The sequence below is a fragment of the Fusarium odoratissimum genome, assembly GCF_000260195.1.
Source record: "Fusarium odoratissimum NRRL 54006 unplaced genomic scaffold supercont1.4, whole genome shotgun sequence".
NCBI lineage: Eukaryota > Fungi > Ascomycota > Sordariomycetes > Hypocreales > Nectriaceae > Fusarium > Fusarium odoratissimum.
In genome coordinates, this window is record NW_022158690.1 from 1552538 (window position 1) to 1565439 (window position 12902).

Consider the following 12902-nt stretch of genomic DNA (forward strand, 5'->3'; position numbering starts at 1 on the left):
GACTAGATTTGCAAAGACGAGGCAGAAAAATATTTCCAGGATACACACGAGGCTGAACAATTAGCGTTGTCCCCACTGAAAGCCTTAGTGAGGGGCACTCAATGTGTCACTAAAAATGATCATGGACCAGGCTATTGGACAGACCTCGCGGGGACCTCAGGTGCTGGTCCCCTGTAGCTCCCCTGTAGCTCAGGGCAGGTCTCGGGTGACTCGAAAAGTGATCTATGGCGTCTTTCTCTCCCTTTGACTCGTCTGTGACTCAGGCCTCTCGTTGTTGACATTTGTCTTGTTCTAAAGGTACATTACCTTGCCTTGCATATACACCTCCTTTTCTCCTCCTACGATACCCTCCCTCTCGTCTCCTTTTCTCTCCCCTTCGTCTTACCTTTTGGCGTCTGTATGAATCTCTTTCGACAACGTCTTATTCGATCCAAAATCCCCACTCCGTTCTCAACGCCCCGACTGCGACCCCTCCATCGATTGTATTCGTCTCTATCCAGCTCCAACACGAGCACAATGGAGTCGCTAAAGCTCTATAACTCGCTCAAGCCTGGCGCTCCAGTGCCGTTTGTTCCTATTGAGAAGGGCAAAGTTACCTGGTATGCTTGCGGTCCTACTGTGTACGACAAGAGTCACTTGGGCCATGCTCGCAACTATGTCTCTACAGACATTATTCGTCGCATTCTGATGCATTACTTTGGCTTTGATGTCAAGTTTGTCATGAATATTACCGACATCGACGACAAGGTATGAAGAAGTGCTCGCTAGACACTATGCGACTTGCCTAAACCTCTACAGATCATCATCAAGGCACGACGACAACGATTGCTCGAGCTCGAGAAGAACAAGAACTACACAAAGGACGAACTTCGAGATCTGGCCCTGGCCGCTTTCCGGGCATACGCTAAGAGCAGCCTGCCTTTGCTGCTAAAGGACGGAGAGGACATCGATGCGACCAACTATGCTCAGCGCAGAGAGGCAGGATATGGACACGTGCTTGCGGGCGGCACCATTTCTGGTGAGGGAAAGCCTGGCGACGATGAGGCCAAGGTCAAAATGCACCTCAGCAATATGACTGCTGCTGCTGAAGCTATCGCTTCTGGCGAGATCTTCCCCGGCACCGACGAGATTCTATTGCCCTTCCTCGATTCGCTTTACAAGGAAACCATTGACACGAGGGATCAGACAATGTTCACAGATCTGACTCAGAGCATGGAGAAGCTATTTATGGATGACATGGATGCGCTCAACGTGCTGCGACCTGACGTTATCACTCGAGTTACCGAGTACGTTCCCCAAATTGCCGATTTCGTCAAAAGAATTGTTGACAAGGGATTCGCATACGAATCTGAGGGATCTGTCTACTTTGATATCTCTGCGTTTGAGCAGGCCGGAAATACTTATGCGCGACTGCGTCCTGACAACCGAAATGACAAGTCTCTCCAGGAGGAAGGCGAGGGTTCCCTCTCAAAAAACCTTGGTGGAAAGAAGAATCCCGGCGACTTTGCTCTGTGGAAGAAGTCCAAGGCTGGCGAGCCCTTCTGGCCTAGCCCTTGGGGAGATGGACGTCCTGGATGGCATATTGAGTAAGTTCAAATGAACCAAGGCAACTGAGTAATGAGTTAACAAGTGAATTCAAGGTGCTCGGTTATGTGCAGTGATGTTCTAGGAGCAACAATTGACATCCACTCTGGAGGTATCGACCTGGCATTCCCTCATCATGACAATGAGTTGGCACAGAGCGAGGCTTACTTCTGCGAGCATGGTAAGGGCGAGCACACATGGGTCAACTACTTTATCCACATGGGTCACTTGTCGATTTCTGGATCCAAGATGTCCAAGTCTCTCAAGAACTTCCAAACTATTCAGGATGCATTGGCTACGAACTACTCTTCAAGAGGAATGCGAATTGTGTTTTTGATGGGTCGATGGAACGATGGTGTTGAAATTTCACCGGATATGCGATTGCAAGCTGACAACTGGGAGTCAACCATCAGCGTGAGTATGACTCAGACCTTGATCTAACATGACTGACATATGGCAGAACTTCTTCATCAACGTCAAGGCATTGCTGGCGGAGGCTGGTATTTCACATGATGTCAAGTCTCTGTCTCTCAGCGCAGATGGCAAGGCCAGTGAGGGTCTCTTGGCTGAGCTCGAGCAAGCCAAGAAGGACTTCGAGGCTGCTTTGGTCAACTCAATCGACACACCAAAGGCTATGTCTGTTATCCTCAAGTTGGTCAACACTGCCAACGTGCACTTGAGAGACAACAAGGACGCTGATCTTGTGGCTCTTGAGTCTATTGCACGCTGGATCACCAAGATTGTGGGCATCTTTGGTCTCGATTCGAATGCTTCGCCGCCATATGAAGGCCTTGGCTGGGCCACAGTCATCGCCTCAGACGTTGAGCCAAAGACAGCCGTTCAGCCCTACGCCGAGGTCTTCACCAAGGTCAAGTCGGATGTTTCTGGCTTGTCTCTAGAGAGCGCCGAGATTTCTGCATTGCTTGAGCAAGACCCTACTGCTGAGTTCGAGTCGATCGCTTCTGGTGGCTCTCGCGACCCTGAGCAATTGGCTTTGCCTTATCTTCGTGCCGTCTCTAAGCTTCGATATGAGCTGCGTCGTATTGTTTCTAACCAAGCACCCGAAACGAAGAAGGCTATTCTTTCCTTGACAGATCGTATTCGCGACGAGGATCTCACAAACCTAGGCGTTTACTTGGACGACAGACCTGACGGCCAAGCCTCCCTGATCAAGTTCATCCCCGCTGCTGAACTGATTGCTGCGCGTGAAGAGAAGGCCGCCCAAGCTGCTGAAAAGGCGCGAAAGAAGGAGGAGGCTCGTCTTGCACGTGAGAAGGCCGATCAAGAAGCTCGTGAGAAGGCCAAGGTCAGACCCGAGGATCTCTTCAAGGGTGATGAGAGATACAGTGCCTGGGATGAGCAAGGACTGCCTACTAAGATGAAAGATGGCAGTGATGTGCCCAAGAGCCAATTGAAGGGTTTGAAGAAGCAATGGGACCGACAGAAGAAGGCGCACGATGATCTCAAGGCTAAGGGATTGTTGTAGAAATGGGAAGTGGTGTTGAAGTGGGTAACCTATCTAGTATCTAGAAGGAGGAGTTCGGGGGCGAAAACAAAAGCGTTTCAAGACTTGATTATTGCACATTGACATTTCTCACATGAATGGCCATGCCTGGCTGCATGTCGTCGCACGCTACTGTGATAGGAATGCAACACACATTGACTTGAGATGGGGGTTAAATGTCGTGATAGCATGGTGGCATTGAGCAAACAGATCCGGCACTTATACCCGGGATACTTGGCAGCGGAATATTAATGTCAGAATCTCGTTAGGCGGACTTCATATGATGGCAGGGGAGCAGTATATTTGTGTCTCTTGCGTGTATTTGGACTAGTTGTAAGCCATTTCTGCAACAGCATATAGACAGCTGAGTCCATGGGCATCTAGACTATTGCACAGGATGAAGACATGCACTCTAATATGACAGAATCTCGCAAACTGTAGCATTTTATGCATATCGATCAATAAATTGCCTTTCGGAAATATAGGTTGCAAGGATGAGCTCGTTGGTCAATTGCGTGATGGGCACTATAGATGGCATAAAACTCCACTATCCCACATCACACTCCAAGGTTCGGCGAACTCAAGACATCTTTACTTGTTAGGAATTGGCAATTGTTGTCTTTTACTGGTAAAGAGGCAACAGTGGAGTTCAATGGCGATGAGAAAGATCGGGTTATCGCGTGGGATGTCGCAGAAATAAAGAGGGCGATCGCCCGCGGAACTTGGCTCAACGTCTCTAGCAATTACCCTTTAACTGGCAATCTAAGTCTAAGTTTTATCTTAGTCTTAGTCTTCAAAATGGAGAAGAACTTTGATGAGACAGTTGTTGGTAGCCAAGATGGTAGTTCCAGTGATCTGGAGCACATCGAAGTTGACTGGACCGAAGAAGAGGAAGCGAAACTCATTCGCAAGTAAGTAAACCATCCAGAAACTATGAGTGTTTCCCCAACACTAACTTTTTATCTCCGTTCAGGGTCGATTTCACTATTATGCCACTCTTAGTCCTTGGCTTTTTTGCCCTTCAACTCGATCGAGGAAACATGTACGATTATACCGATACTCGACGATATACTCGACTGACACAACTCTAGTGGAAATGCTCTCACAGACTTTTTCATGGCTGATGTTGGGATTACTCAAAGTCAGTTCAACGTTGGACAGCAGCTTTTGTCTGCGGGTATTGTCCTGCTTGAGGTATGCTTCCAGAGCATGTGTGTTGATAAGGGTTGCTAATGATGATAGATTCCCAGCAACTTCATCCTCTACCGTGTTGGGCCCGCCAAGTGGATTGGATCCCAGATCATTGCATGGTAAAGTAGACCCAATGTCTCCTTTCTGATATTGTCTAACGTCTTACAGGGGCCTCGTTGCCACGTTTCAGGCCTTCCAGAAAGGTTTGGGCGCTTTTCTTTCCACTCGACTTCTTCTTGGGTATGTCTGTCTCTCGATATTTTGCGAAATATTTTCTAATACTTGATTAGTCTTTGTGAAGCTGGATTTATCCCTGCAGGTCTGTATACAATTACTCGATGGTACAAACGTGATGAGACCAGCAAGCGATTCTCCATCTACTTCCTGGGTAACATGATTGCCTCTGGAGCATCAGGTCTCATTGCATATGGGATGTAAGCATGACTTAAGCTATCTAACTCTTGATTCCCACGCTAATCATGGCAGTCTTCACATGCGAGGTGTTGGTGGACTCGGAGGTTGGCAGTGGCTTTTCATCGTAAGTCAACACAACCTTAGCCTATCTATCTAAACTAACAATACTAGCTTGAGGGTATCTTCACCATCCTCGTTGGAATTCTCTTCATTCTGTTCTTCCCCGACAGTCCCTTCAACCCCGTCTCACTCTTCAAGTTCGGTGTCTTCACTGAGAGGGAGAGAGAGATCCTAACGAAGAGAATTCTGAAGGATGATCCTTCCAAGATTCACGCAAAGCCAAATGTCACTAAAGAAGAGTTTCGCAATGTGGTATGTATCTTATTCGGTGTATCATATCGCAGTGTGCTGACGGCTGCAGATGACAAACTGGAGACTCATTCCTCATGTTCTACTTACTATCAGTGCTCTCGCACCCGCTACAACTATGAGCTCCTACTCGCCAAGCCTTGTAAAGTCATTTGGTTATGAAAGACTCAAGTCTAATGCCCTTGTGTCAATTGGATCTTGGGCCCTCGTTGTGACCAACCTGCTATGGGGTTATCTGGGGTAAGAAACACCAATTCATCATTTGAGACCTTGTGCTGACTCCTTCCAGTGACAAACTTCAAATGCGTGGCCCTCTAGTTGCATTTGGAATCTTCATGTTCTGGGCATTTACAGTAAGCAACTCTTTTCAAGACTTACTCATGCATTGCTGACTCGTCAGATCGCTGATCGTGTCATGGTGTTTTCACCCGATGGACATACGCGATTCGCTCTGTTGACATTAACACATGCTTTCGGATGGCAATGGCGTAAGTTGAACCACATATTCGATAGATTCACATGATACTAACATTCTCATAGATCCCCTTAATGGTTCTTGGATGTCTCTCAACGCTGGTTCCGCTGGAGAGAGATCCATCACCATGGCCATCCTCATCATGTCAGCCAACACATCTGGCATTATTGGAAGTCAACTCTTCCAAGAGCATGATGCTCCTCTTTACAAGACTGGCTGGACCGCTATCATGGCTCTGGCTTCAGTTGGTCTTGTTATGGCTGTCGTTGCGAACTTGCAGTACTTCTTCCTCAACGGCCGACGGATAGGTCGCAAGGGATTGAAGTATAGTCCTTAATTGGGTGAAAGAATATTCACTTGCTAGCCAGGTCACAGCGTTGGTTGGTAGTGGAAATATTGGAACTTGACTGTCTGAACTTTTGATCAATTATTAGAGAATATCATTAGGGAATCATGGACTAGAGAACAATTCTGTGTTTACTTGGTCTCCTTCTTAGCGTCCTTCTTGGCCTCACCAGCAATCTCTTGGGCCTTCTCAGACTTCTTCTCCAGCACCTGTCGCAGCTCCTCGACGGTCTCTTTGAACAGCTTCTCACCCTCTTCCTTGTGCTTGTCCGCAACCTCGCTCAACTGCTGCAACTTCTCCATGACCTCGCCACCGTTGGGGATCTCCTTGATGTACTTCTCAATATCAACCCAGCCACCGGTGAGCTCGTTACCCTTGGACTTGACCTTCTCAGTCGCATCCTTGACGTACTTCTCTAGGTCGCCTAGGTCGCCAGAGTCGACAGCAGACTTGGCGCGCTTGAACAGCTCGGCGGTGTTACCCTCCTTGAGAGCGTCGGCGTTCTTCTCGATAAGCTCCTTGACCTTGGGGTTCTTGTCAAGGTAGGGCTTAGCCTCCTCAAGACCCTTCTTCCAGGCCTCGTCGCCGAGCTTCTTGATCTGCTCCACCTTCTCCTCGATGAGCTTGCGGGCCTTGCTTATGCTGGCGGCACTGAAACCTCCGGCAAAGATGTCCTTGACCTGCTTCCAAGTCTCGTCGACCTGCTTCTTAGCCTCGGGTCCATACTTGTCACCGAGCTCCTTGAGCTGATCGACGTTGCCGCCAAGCTTCTCCTTGACTTGGGGATGGTTGTCGATGATGTCGCTGATTGCATCACCAGCGAGGTTGGCGACCTTCTTAGCGAGATCGGCAAGGACATCGTAGGCCTTTGAAGCGGTCTCGAGGCTCAGGCCAGACTTGGAAAGATCTTGGAACTGCTTGTAAGCATCGTTGACGAGCTTGTCGGCCTCATCCTTGTTGTTCTCTCGAACCTTCTCCCAGTCCTTGAAGGCAGCATCAACGTAGGCGCGACCACCGGGGATCCACCCAACGTAGGAGTAAGCAAACTCCTTGATGTAGTTCACAGCCTGGTCGGCGTCGGGAGTGTTCTTCTGGAGCTTCTTTGCGGCAGCCTCATATTTTTGCTGGGCCTCCTTGGCAGCCTTGTTGATACCTGAAGCAGCACGGCCAGCGGGTGTGTAAGAGTAGATGCCATAGAAGATAGCTGAGCCGACAAAACCACCAGCGATGCCGGAGGCGAGATGAGCGCTGCTCGATGAAGACGAGGCTGTAGATTGGAATCGAACTTGGCGAGAAGCACGAGAAGTACGTGCGGCACGAGGCACAGTTGATCGAATGAGAGGGCGAGCGGGTAGCATTGTGTCCGAATGGTTGTTATGAGATGGAGAATGGAGAATTAGATTGTAGTGAAGAGGGGAAAGATGTGAGGATGAGGGGAGGAAAAGGTCGAAGATGGCATTTCGAAATTAAGTAAATAACTTTTTGCAATTTGTCTAAGGAATGACGTATTCATACGATCACGACGCAAACAAACCACAAGCTAGAGCTTCAGGACCAAAGCTCCGGAAACGTGACGTCAATGACGCTCATATGCGGACATTGCGGGGTGAGTTTGGCGTTCCCCACATGAGGCCAAGACAGTCCAATTGGCCAATTGCGTTCCATATCTCAAAACTCAATGCATGCTCAAGATCGAGATCCTTGTGCAGTTCCTGGTTTGATCCTCGGGTCTAGAGCTGAAGATGATCAGGGGCGCTTTCGTTGGTGCTGGTTTAGACGGGGCCGGGATGGGCCGCGGATGTTACGTCACGACTACCTAAGACAACAGCTACACTAAGAAGGGGAGGCAAGAAAACTTAGGACCTCTTTTCTAAGTGAGGAAAATACTGAGGTAAGTTTAGGATATATTAGCAAGCCTCTAGACCAGTTTATTTTGGCACCCTGATTTAACGTCAGAAGTTTTCTTGCTCCCTGGGGACTAACAACCAAGCTCACCAAGCTCAGCTACCAAGGTCTAACAAGGTTAACATCGGTAGATCGGCTACACGATAAAGAGCCGCTTATTCAGGACTAATGAGTTCGAGGCTCTTTAAGGATTTCTCGCTTGATGGATAATCCCCACGTGGTAGGTATGCTCTTGGGGAAGTTGACTTTTACTTCGTTGTCATTTTAGGTTACCCTGGAGATATTTGCTCGGCATTTTCTAAGTTAAATATGCGTCTTTGTACTTCACTCGCGCACCTTTAACATCTGGAATATTGAGGTGAGGTAGTAGTGAAGACAATTCGGGTAGAGTAGTTACACATTTTTTGAGTCAAAGGCTTCAAAGGTATTGATTGATGGTTAAAGTTTATGACGTCTCAAGGAGACATATCAAGCCAACACTCTGAAAAAGTCCAATTGACTTCAGCTTTTAGAAGGCAATATGCATATAGCCTCAACAAAGATAAGTCTCTCAATTTAAACATAATAATAAGCTTCTATAATGACTTAATTAGTAACTTTATTTGCAGCTGTCTAGGGTATAAGAAGTCGTCCTGATCCTTCATTGCTAGAGACAGAAGACCAAAAACCTCTTCTCAAATTTTCAGAGTACACAACAGTGTAGAGAAATAAGTGAACAGGACAGAGCATCCAATCTAGCTTTCAGGATAAGCAGACAGACTTCAATACAAAAGCTTAATCCCCCAGACGTAGCCACTAACGAAGTCACACTTGGCATGAAAGACCACAGTCAAAATCACATCAAGTTCCCTCGAAGAGGGCTTCAAAGGTATAAGATTGTCAATTAGACCCAGCTAATACTCCCAAGACAGTAATTTGGACTTTACTAAAACATGCGCACTAACTATTGAGCTTAATTGTGGTCTGGGGTCGACTGGCTGTGTGCAGAATGCTGTGCCGATGCGGCCTCATCGGGCCAGTGTACAGGGTCTGTGACGAACGATCTGGGGTTGTTGACTTCCTGATTTTGTCTCTCCAACACTAAGTTAATCGCATCGTGCAAATTGTGAAGCCTGTCGCCGAACATCGCGACGTTGCCTGAGAGCTTATCCTAATGGGTCGCGAGGAGTTTCGTTTGTCGACCAAGTTGGTCAGGGCAAGTCAGTGGACGACTGCTGATGAAGACAGGATGATGTCTTACATCACCTAGGGAGAGGTAGGTTCGACTGCCATGATCGGTCATGCCCATCTGCGAGGGAGCAGCAGGAAGCCTGTCATCGTGGGATTCTTCGGAGCCCTTGTATTGGGAGTTTGCGCTTGGAGTCTCACTCGCCATAGAGGATATGCGATTAGGAACTGATTCACTGTTGGCGGGCGTAGGAGAGCTTGAGACCACAGAAGGGCTTGAGGACATACACATGGCCGGGCTTGAAGCAGACCCCTCACTGGGGTGGCCATTAGAAGATTGGCTCATGTTTATGGATATTTTGCCTGGAGATGTGGAGATATTGTGTTTAGTTGAACACAAATGATGATAACATGAAATTTCCTGTCCAAAAAGAAGAAAAGGAAGAGCTTGTTAATGGTGGATGAATATGGGAGAGGATATTATGATGGGGAAGAGCAGAGAAGCATGAAAAGGGAAGGCACAAGGGAAGATTATATTTTCTACTATTACTCAGAATTTCAAACCGAGTGCTTTGCTACTTGTATCAGCTTTCTAGAACGTGTGGTTTCTCCTATAGTAAGAACAGATTGGTTGATATCGGCTCTTTCTTCTCTGTAGCAGAGAATGCTCGTAAGGATGGCCGGGTCTTTCTTACGTGGCTCATTGAGCAGCAAAGGCCAAAGAGAGATCTAAGGAAGGTTGAGCAAGCGAGGTGTCACCCTAAATGCCAGCCAACGTGTAGCTCATGCTTTGTGAATTTGATATTCATTGGTTTGAGAGTCTGTACACCTTCAGAGAGGGTACACTGATGGCCTTGGGACGATAACCTTTTCTGATGCGATGGATGTCCCTTAAGTTCTCGTTTTATGTGTAAGTTGTGTCTAAAGCTGAATGGCAACCATCTCCCATGCTGCAGTTCTCTCAGGGCCATATCTAGAACCTATATAGGCCTTTTCTGCTAGATGGAGACACAAATACAATAGTAAATTTAGTGACTATCTGAAAGCAATTTGTGCGAAGTATGTCCGGTGGTACTTCGGAATAGATTGAGCCTTGACAGAATTTCTTATCGTTGGGGAGATATAGTAAGAGGATGCCAAACTTGAATGTTACATTCTCGGGAACATGGTATCGCTGTACCGATTGTGTTCCATGTGTTAATTATAGAGACTCTGAGCATAAGACGGAGCTTTAACGGCTAAGGGGGCAGGAAAACTTAGTCCGTTCATCCTAAACGATAAAATTATTTAGATGAGTTAGCTAAGCTTAGGGGACCTTTTAATAAGTTCATCTTAGCACTATATTTAAAATCTGAAGTCTTTTTGCTCCCAGGGCTAGGGTATCTTTTGTAGCATGAAAATCCGAGGGCTCTGCTCCATATGCAGTGTGCTTGACTCAGGTCCCATGTCGAAGCCTGGTTGGCTAGCTAATTTTAGAAATTCCATGTTGTTGGAATTATTTCCGGAGACTCCTTGTCAGTATAGATTTACGATATAGTATATCTATTGAACTAGAAATACAGGCCGTTTTCAACCATAACTTTATCGAAGCAGTAATAAGCTTAAGTTTTACGGCGTGTCGTCTTCTGAAAGACGTCGCCAACTCAATCCAATTTCTGACGTCACTTCAAGTGGATATCATTACTTGACCACTTTAGATTCTGCAGGCTTTCAGCTTGAGTCACGGAATCCCAGTCAAGTATTTACAATGTATAGCTAGTCTAGAAATTCCCTATGAGAATAAACATGAAAAAGATAATGCCCTTATGGAATTGATACAAGATGTTGTTGTGAAAAAGAAAATGATGTTCTGGGTGCTTCTAAATCGTGGTCTCCACACGAGATGAAGGTCCAACCGAGCCACCTACGTGGTGACATATATCTTCCACTATCCAATCGCCGACCGAGCAAATTTCTTTACCATTCACAAATCAATAACCATAAACTCTATCAACCGTCATATCATCAAATATTGCAATGGCACCTAAAGCCTTGACCCGAGAGACGACAACTGGCGCTGCGCTGGAGAAGGTCCAGGGCGCCATCCAGAGCCCAACGACAGAGGTGATTCCCAAGCCGCCTTCTGACGTAAGTGAGTCTGATACAAAATGAACACCATTATACTGATAGAATTACAGCTCGAGGAACTCAAGGCTGATTGCGATTCATTCACTTTCACATCATTCACCACAGAGGATGCTTTTGTGCTGGGTAACCTTCTCTACGCCCGTCTTTACCCATACGCTGTCGAAGGCAAGCCGACGGTGATCTCAATTGCCCTTGCAAACACCTCCCAGGTTGTCTTCCAAACCGTTACCGGACCTGGCACAGCTCCCGACAACGAGCAATGGGTTCGCCGTAAGAGGAACACAGTTCTCCGATTCGGCAATAGCACGTGGTTCATGCACAACAAGTTCAAGGGGGATGAGGTTGCTTTCGCTGCCAAATATGCCATTGCAGATTCAAACAAGGGTGACTACGCAATCCATGGTGGAGCTATCCCGATTCGCGTCCAGGGAGTTGAAGGGATCGTTGCTGTTGTCGTGGTGAGCGGGCTCAAGCAAGACGAGGACCATGGAGCTATTGCCGATGTTATCAAGAGCAATTGGAGCTGTTAGATAATTTCATAGGGTAGTCAGGCACGAATCTGTCAAGGATGCTCAAGGTATCCCTGACGCAGCGGCCGACCGGATTTCCTACTACGGAGTGCCCGTTCCCGCTATATATGCACCAAAACAAATAAAGTTTATGCAGCTAATGAAACCGAAATCCACACTAGCGTGCCGAGACAAACTAAGTTAATCACTCCATGCATGCCGAGCATTGAATTCAATAGTCTATCATACCTTTATCAATATCTAGAGTAGACACAGCTCTACGGCGACCATGAACACGACGAAATGGAGGATCTCAAAGGCTTGTCAAGAATGTCGCGCCAAGAAGATCAAGTGCAACGGGGAGACCCCCTGTCAAAACTGCAGCATGAGAAATCTCAGTTGCGTCTATCGCGAAAAGGCCCGTAATCGGACGCGCAAGGTCAAACCGCGAACTGCAGCTTATGAGACTATAATGTCTCACGATGCCATGGAGAGCACGTCTCTGGAACCCTCCGATGAAGGAACTGTGCCGCCTACGCCAAATGCCGACGACGCGGCATCTGTCGGACCTACAGGATCAGTAATGGACAGTGAACGCAGTTTGACACATAATAGTGTTGCTGCGACACATCGCGCATCACCGTCTTGTTTCCTCCAGCTTTACTATGGCCCCTCATCGAATTTCGCCCTACTCAACTCGATCTATCACCAAATAGCAGGAACATGCCCAAATGATCCTCCATCACGCTCTGGAATTGTCGAAGAAGTTGGTCCGGGTCTAGACCTATTCAGTCATCGGAGACTATTCTTCGGAGATTTGGCCGACAACCAACGGCCATCATCAGTACCAGACGACTGTTCAGCTATGTTGATTGACCCAGATACTGCTCATCGGCTACTCGAGAGATATCTTCTGACTTATTGGCACGGTCTTCCCATCATGAGTAAAGACCATTACCGCCGTCGCTTAAGTGCCCTATATCAACCGCCAGGTATCTTTGATTATGATGCACCCGAGACTATCATCATCATGCTGGCTGTAGGACTGGGAGCTTCAATGACAGGCGAAGAAGCCATTGCAGACTTTCTTTTTCAGAAAACCAAACAAGGAGTTGCCAAATTGGATGAGGTTGTGAACATGCAGATGGTTCAGATACACCTCTTAATGATAAGTCATACCTCCTGAACTTTGCTCTCATATAAGCTTACACACTCTCACGCTCACTTCCAATCTGAAAGAGCAAGGCCAAACTCAGGTTTCTTGCATGTCGGAACTGCATGCAGAAAAGCAGTAGCAGCTGGTCTACATAA

At 47.3% G+C, this 12902-nt stretch overlaps 6 protein-coding genes across 8 annotated transcripts; 4 read left to right on the top strand and 2 right to left on the bottom strand.

Annotated features, from left to right (window-relative positions):
• The first annotated feature begins 228 nt into the window (after nucleotides 1–228).
• Nucleotides 229–3296, top strand: FOIG_03700 (cysteinyl-tRNA synthetase). Of its 3 annotated transcripts, XM_031201699.1 has the most exons (4): nucleotides 229–747; nucleotides 799–1586; nucleotides 1641–1998; nucleotides 2045–3296. In XM_031201699.1, the coding sequence occupies exons 1-4, from the start codon at nucleotides 400–402 to the stop codon at nucleotides 3068–3070; spliced, it is 2520 nt and encodes an 839-aa protein (XP_031069223.1). In that variant the 5' UTR covers nucleotides 229–399; the 3' UTR covers nucleotides 3071–3296. The 3 variants fall into 3 exon arrangements, with proteins under 3 accessions (XP_031069223.1, XP_031069224.1, XP_031069225.1); XM_031201700.1 differs by having other exon boundaries at nucleotides 253–1586; XM_031201701.1 differs by having other exon boundaries at nucleotides 253–747; nucleotides 799–1998.
• A 471-nt stretch (nucleotides 3297–3767) lies between these two features.
• On the top strand, nucleotides 3768–6344 carry FOIG_03701 (uncharacterized protein). Its single transcript, XM_031201702.1, has 12 exons — nucleotides 3768–3999; nucleotides 4062–4130; nucleotides 4180–4282; nucleotides 4331–4398; nucleotides 4448–4519; nucleotides 4570–4713; nucleotides 4766–4817; nucleotides 4865–5065; nucleotides 5115–5302; nucleotides 5352–5415; nucleotides 5463–5550; nucleotides 5603–6344. The coding sequence occupies exons 1-12, from the start codon at nucleotides 3887–3889 to the stop codon at nucleotides 5872–5874; spliced, it is 1434 nt and encodes a 477-aa protein (XP_031069226.1). The 5' UTR covers nucleotides 3768–3886; the 3' UTR covers nucleotides 5875–6344.
• FOIG_03702 (uncharacterized protein) lies at nucleotides 5920–7639 on the bottom strand. The gene has a single exon (XM_031201703.1). The coding sequence runs from the start codon at nucleotides 7239–7241 to the stop codon at nucleotides 6015–6017; it is 1227 nt and encodes a 408-aa protein (XP_031069227.1). The 5' UTR covers nucleotides 7242–7639; the 3' UTR covers nucleotides 5920–6014.
• A 1299-nt stretch (nucleotides 7640–8938) lies between these two features.
• On the bottom strand, nucleotides 8939–9301 carry FOIG_03703 (uncharacterized protein; the record flags this gene model as incomplete). Its single annotated transcript, XM_031201704.1, has 1 exon — nucleotides 8939–9301. One exon carries the CDS (start codon nucleotides 9299–9301, stop codon nucleotides 8939–8941), a length of 363 nt encoding a protein of 120 aa, XP_031069228.1.
• Nucleotides 9302–10891: 1590 nt separating this feature from the next.
• On the top strand, nucleotides 10892–11782 carry FOIG_03704 (uncharacterized protein). Its single transcript, XM_031201705.1, has 2 exons — nucleotides 10892–11082; nucleotides 11133–11782. Exons 1-2 carry the CDS (start codon nucleotides 10972–10974, stop codon nucleotides 11610–11612), a joined length of 591 nt encoding a protein of 196 aa, XP_031069229.1. The 5' UTR covers nucleotides 10892–10971; the 3' UTR covers nucleotides 11613–11782.
• A 34-nt stretch (nucleotides 11783–11816) lies between these two features.
• Nucleotides 11817–12810, top strand: FOIG_03705 (uncharacterized protein). The gene has a single exon (XM_031201706.1). It carries the CDS (start codon nucleotides 11881–11883, stop codon nucleotides 12775–12777), a length of 897 nt encoding a protein of 298 aa, XP_031069230.1. The 5' UTR covers nucleotides 11817–11880; the 3' UTR covers nucleotides 12778–12810.
• Nucleotides 12811–12902: the final 92 nt, after the last annotated feature.

What these genes read in the sequence shown, in the direction of transcription:
- FOIG_03700 (XM_031201699.1), top strand. Translation starts at nt 400, where the DNA reads ATGAATCTCTTTCGACAACGTCTTATTCGATCCAAAATCCCCACTCCG. An exon ending in TTACCGACATCGACGACAAG is followed by an intron (nt 748 to 798) that starts GTATGAAGAAGT and finishes AAACCTCTACAG; the next exon opens with ATCATCATCAAGGCACGACG. An exon ending in ACTGGGAGTCAACCATCAGC is followed by an intron (nt 1,999 to 2,044) that starts GTGAGTATGACT and finishes GACATATGGCAG; the next exon opens with AACTTCTTCATCAACGTCAA.
- FOIG_03701 (XM_031201702.1), top strand. Translation starts at nt 3,887, where the DNA reads ATGGAGAAGAACTTTGATGAGACAGTTGTTGGTAGCCAAGATGGTAGT. An exon ending in CGGGTATTGTCCTGCTTGAG is followed by an intron (nt 4,283 to 4,330) that starts GTATGCTTCCAG and finishes TAATGATGATAG; the next exon opens with ATTCCCAGCAACTTCATCCT. An exon ending in AAGAAGAGTTTCGCAATGTG is followed by an intron (nt 5,066 to 5,114) that starts GTATGTATCTTA and finishes TGACGGCTGCAG; the next exon opens with ATGACAAACTGGAGACTCAT.
- FOIG_03702 (XM_031201703.1), bottom strand. Translation starts at nt 7,241, where the DNA reads ATGCTACCCGCTCGCCCTCTCATTCGATCAACTGTGCCTCGTGCCGCA.
- FOIG_03704 (XM_031201705.1), top strand. Translation starts at nt 10,972, where the DNA reads ATGGCACCTAAAGCCTTGACCCGAGAGACGACAACTGGCGCTGCGCTG. An exon ending in TTCCCAAGCCGCCTTCTGAC is followed by an intron (nt 11,083 to 11,132) that starts GTAAGTGAGTCT and finishes ATAGAATTACAG; the next exon opens with CTCGAGGAACTCAAGGCTGA.
- FOIG_03705 (XM_031201706.1), top strand. Translation starts at nt 11,881, where the DNA reads ATGAACACGACGAAATGGAGGATCTCAAAGGCTTGTCAAGAATGTCGC.